The sequence below is a fragment of the Salarias fasciatus genome, chromosome 13 (genome assembly GCF_902148845.1).
Source record: "Salarias fasciatus chromosome 13, fSalaFa1.1, whole genome shotgun sequence".
Lineage (NCBI taxonomy): Eukaryota > Metazoa > Chordata > Actinopteri > Blenniiformes > Blenniidae > Salarias > Salarias fasciatus.
Window position 1 is genome coordinate 655378 of NC_043757.1, and position 4659 is coordinate 660036.

Sequence of the window (4659 nt, forward strand, 5' to 3'; positions counted from 1 at the left end):
TTGCTATGCTGGTTGCTGTGCTGGTTGCTGTGCTGGTTGCTATGCTGGTTGCTGTGCTGGTTACTGTGCTGGTTGCTATGCTGGTTGCTATGCTGGTTGCTGTGCTGGTTGCTGTGCTGGTTGCTATGCTGGTTGCTGTGCTGGTCGCTGTGGTGGTCGCTGTGCTGGTTGCTATGCTGGTTGCGATGCTGGTCGCTGTGCTGGTTGCTATGCTGGTTGCTGTGCTGGTTGCTGTGCTGGTTGCTATGCTGGTTGCTGTGGTGGTCGCTATGCTGGTTGCTGTGCTGGTTACTGTGCTGGTTGCTATGCTGGTTGCTATGCTGGTTGCTGTGGTGGTCGCTGTGCTGGTTGCTGTGCTGGTCGCTGTGCTGGTCGCTGTGGTGGTCGCTGTGGTGGTCGCTGTGCTGGTTGCTATGCTGGTTGCGATGCTGGTCGCTGTGCTGGTTGCTATGCTGGTTGCTGTGGTGGTCGCTATGCTGGTTGCTGTGCTGGTTGCTGTGCTGGTTGCTATGCTGGTTGCTATGCTGGTTGCTGTGGTGGTCGCTGTGGTGGTCGCTGTGGTGGTCGCTGTGCTGGTTGCTATGCTGGTTGCGATGCTGGTCGCTGTGCTGGTTGCTATGCTGGTTGCTGTGGTGGTCGCTATGCTGGTTGCTGTGCTGGTTGCTGTGCTGGTTGCTATGCTGGTTGCTATGCTGGTTGCTGTGGTGGTCGCTATGCTGGTCGCTGTGCTGGTCGCTGTGCTGGTTGCGATGCTGGTCGCTGTGCTGGTTGCTATGCTGGTTGCTATGCTGGTTGCTATGCTGGTCGCTGTGCTGGTTGCTATGCTGGTTGCTATGCTGGTTGCTGTGCTGGTTGCTATGCTGGTTGCTATGCTGGTTGCTGTGCTGGTTGCTATGCTGGTTGCTAAGGACTTTGAACCACGAACCAGAAGGAGGTTGATTTGTGTCCCGGACTGATTTTTTTCTTTTTTGGACTTTTTGCTCCTTCATTTGTCCACAAAGACCCTTGTGTGCATTAAATGACAACTTCTGCTTTGATTATCCAAGTTCTATGCCTTTTTAATTTTTTTTTTTTTTTTTACATTCAGTAGTTTATTCAGACTGCTGGAACAACGTTGTTCTTCTTCTGTTGCGAATCAGTCAGTCTGTCTGTCTGCATTTACATATTATGTTACAAAAATTAAGATCGTACCATTTCAAATGTTTTGATTTTGTTTCTGGAGATTATGAAGAACAACAATGATGAACAGCAACGAATAAAAGGTAGATTATTCATTATTTAAAAAAAATAAATAAAGGAAACGGACTGTAGCCCTCCGAAATGTGTTTCCAGTTTGTACAGTTTGGGTTAACTAATGTGTGTGTGTGTGTGTGTGTGTGTGTGTGTGTGTCTATATGAACCTCCTGCACTGTGGTCTTCCATAACACAAAGCCTCTTTTTACATCTTCATGCACTGAGGCTGGAAGGAGACTGGTGCCAGTGACATTATTGATGTGGCCACTAGGGGGCGCTCGGTATAAAAACGTGCCTTATGGTCATTTGAGTGGTCATGAATTAATGATCAGGACCTTCTAGAGGACAGTCTCCACATCCCTGCACCATTCACATGTCAGGAGGACAGCCAGGAGGACAGCCAGGAGGACAGACAGGAGGACAGCCAGGAGGACAGCCAGGAGGACAGACAGGAGGACAGCCAGGAGGACAGCCAGGAGGACAGACAGGAGGACAGCCAGGAGCACAGCCAGGAGGACAGACAGGAGGACAGCCAGGAGGACAGACAGGAGGACAGACAGGAGCACAGCCAGGAGGACAGACAGGAGGACAGCCAGGAGGACAGACAGGAGGACAGACAGGAGCACAGCCAGGAGGACAGACAGGAGCACAGCCAGAAGGACAGACAGGAGGACAGACAGGAGGACAGACAGGAGGACAGACAGGAGGACAGCCAGGAGGACAGACAGGAGGACAGACAGGAGGACAGCCAGGAGGACAGACAGGAGGACAGACAGGAGCACAGCCAGGAGGACAGCCAGGAGGACAGACAGGAGCACAGCCAGGAGGACAGCCAGGAGGACAGACAGGAGGACAGACAGGAGGACAGACAGGAGGACAGACAGGAGGGACAGACAGGAGGACAGACAGGAGGACAGACAGGAGGACGGCCTTCACAGAGTGGTGGAAATGCTCACACAGCCCACTTGTCGGAGGGCTGGACGCCCTGGTGCAGAACCCCCCCCCCCCCCCCCCCCCCCCCCCCCCCCCCCCCCCCCAGGTCCACTGATGCTTCAAAACAGGATGTGACGGGACGTGGATGGCAACGGACAGCAGGTGGCGCCGGCCTGCAAGTGCCAGGGGCGGGGCTGCAGGCACCTGGGGCGGGGCTGCAGGTGCCTGGGGGGGTTCTGCAGGCGCCTGGGGGGGTTCTGCAGGTGCCTGGGGGGGTTCTGCAGGCGCCTGGGGGGGTTCTGCAGGTGCCTGGGGCGGGGCTGCATGAGCCTGGGGCGGGGCTGCAGGCACCTGGGGCGGGGCTGCAGGTGCCTGGGGGGTTTCTGCAGGCGCCTGGGGGGGTTCTGCAGGTGCCTGGGGCGGGGCTGCATGAGCCTGGGGCGGGGCTGCAGGCGCCTGGGGGGGTTCTGCAGGTGCCTGGGGCGGGGCTGCAGGTGCCTGGGGCGGGGCTGCAGGTGCCTGGGGCGGGGCTGTATGAGCCTGGGGCGGGGCTGTATGAGTCTGGGGCGGGGCTGCAGGTGCCTGGGGCGGGGCTGTATGAGTCTGGGGCGGGGCTGCAGGTGCCTGGGGCGGGGCTGCAGGTGCCTGGGGCGGGGCTGTATGAGTCTGGGGCGGGGCTGCAGGTGCCTGGGGCGGGGCTGTATGAGCCTGGGGCGGGGCTGCAGGTGCCTGGGGCGGGGCTGTATGAGCCTGGGGCGGGGCTGCAGGTGCCTGGGGCGGGGCTGCAGGTGCCTGGGGCGGGGCTGTATGAGTCTGGGGCGGGGCTGCCGGTGCCTGGGGCGGGGCTGCAGGTGCCTGGGGCGGGGCTGTATGAGTCTGGGGCAGGGCTGTATGAGCCTGGGGCGGGGCTGCAGGTGCCTGGGGCGGGGCTGTATGAGTCTGGGGCGGGGCTGCAGGTGCCTGGGGCGGGGCTGCAGGTGCCTGGGGCGGGGCTGCATGAGCCTGGGGCGGGGCTGCAGGTGCCTGGCCCGGGGCTGCAGGCGCCATGGGGCGGGGCTGTCCTGTGGAGACCGCAGACCGTCCCACAGTCCTGGAAAACCACATCCTGCAGCTGGAGGGGGGACGGGTCTGGAGCTCAGCCTGATGCTCCGCGATTCGCTGGAAGATCGCCACAGCTGTACTTTCCCTGGCGACAGGCCGAATGTCTGCGGCGAACCCTGAGGTGGCAGAGAGGGGGCGCTGCTGCCCGGCGGACGGCGGCTGGTCTGGACATGGCGAAGGGGGCGGGGTCTGTGGTCTTTAGAAGCGGCGAACCGGCTCTGCGGCAGGAACCAGACAGCGAGGAGAAAAGCCAGAAGCTCCCAGTCCGGCGTGGTCGTCCCGGCTCACCGACCAGTCCGTCAGCTGCCGGAGGGTCACGCTGCACCTCTCAGTCCAGCGGCTGGACCGGGACCTGGTGGACCCCATCAGACTCAGAGACCTGGAATCTCGCTCTGCACCCAAGACCCAGACCAGAGGTTAGCTCTGAGCCCGGTCTCTGTGGAGCCCTGCAGAGCCTCCGAAGTGAAGCAAGGCCGGAGCAGATCCTGATCCCGGTCATGTGACCCGGATTACGGCACTGATTGTGGGATTTCTGCTGATATAATTCGGCGTGTTAGACCGTAATGGATGGAAGATTCGCTTTGATCCTGTAAGACGCAGCTTCTCTGGGATTAGACATCTGGACTGAGCTGCCTTATTTCCCGCCTGATTAGGCTCCACCCCTTCCTTCTCTGTTCCTCTTTGAGTGTGTGTGTGTGTGTGTGTGTGTGAGAAAGTTTTGGGTGGGACCCTGTGGGCATGTGGCTCTGTTCCGCCCAGCAGGATTTCATCTTTAGCTTTAGATTTTGGCTTCAAAAACACTACAGCCACGCCCCTAGACCACAGCCACGCCCCTAGACCACAGCCACGCCCCTAGACCACAGCCACGCCCCTAGACCACAGCCACGCCCCTAGACCACAGCCACGCCGTACACTACAGCCACGCCCATATCATAGCCACGCCCCTACACCACAGCCACACCCCTACACCACAGCCACGCCCATATCATAGCCACGCCCCTACACTACAGCCACGCCCCTACACTGTAGCCACGCCCCATACACTGTAACTACACCCATACAATAGCCACGCCCCATGGACGTCAAAGCTGAACCCAGCAGAACCCTGAAGGACCAGAAGAACCAGGTGGAGCAGGTGGGGTCTGGTCTGGGTCTCTGCTGGACTCGCCGTCATGTTGAGGAAAGTCACTGACAGCAGAGGACCAGCTGGTCCTCCTCCTGGACTCAGACCGGTCCGTCCCCCGTCCCTCTGGTTGACTCTGGACCGGTCCGTCCCCCGTCCCTCTGGTTGACTCTGGACCGGTCCGTCCCCCGTCCCTCTGGTTGACTCTGGACCGGTCCATCCCCCGTCCCTCTGGTTGACTCTGGACCGGTCCGTCCCCCGTCCCTCTG

At 60.1% G+C, this 4659-nt stretch overlaps 1 protein-coding gene across 1 annotated transcript; it reads right to left on the bottom strand.

Annotated features, from left to right (window-relative positions):
- Nucleotides 1–315: 315 nt before the first annotated feature.
- Nucleotides 316–3213, bottom strand: LOC115399213 (vegetative cell wall protein gp1-like). The gene is made up of 2 exons (XM_030106487.1): nt 2371–3213; nt 316–399 (listed from the first exon to the last, which is right to left on the bottom strand). The coding sequence occupies exons 1-2, from the start codon at nt 3211–3213 to the stop codon at nt 316–318; spliced, it is 927 nt and encodes a 308-aa protein (XP_029962347.1).
- Between the last annotated feature and the right edge of the window lie 1446 nt (nt 3214–4659).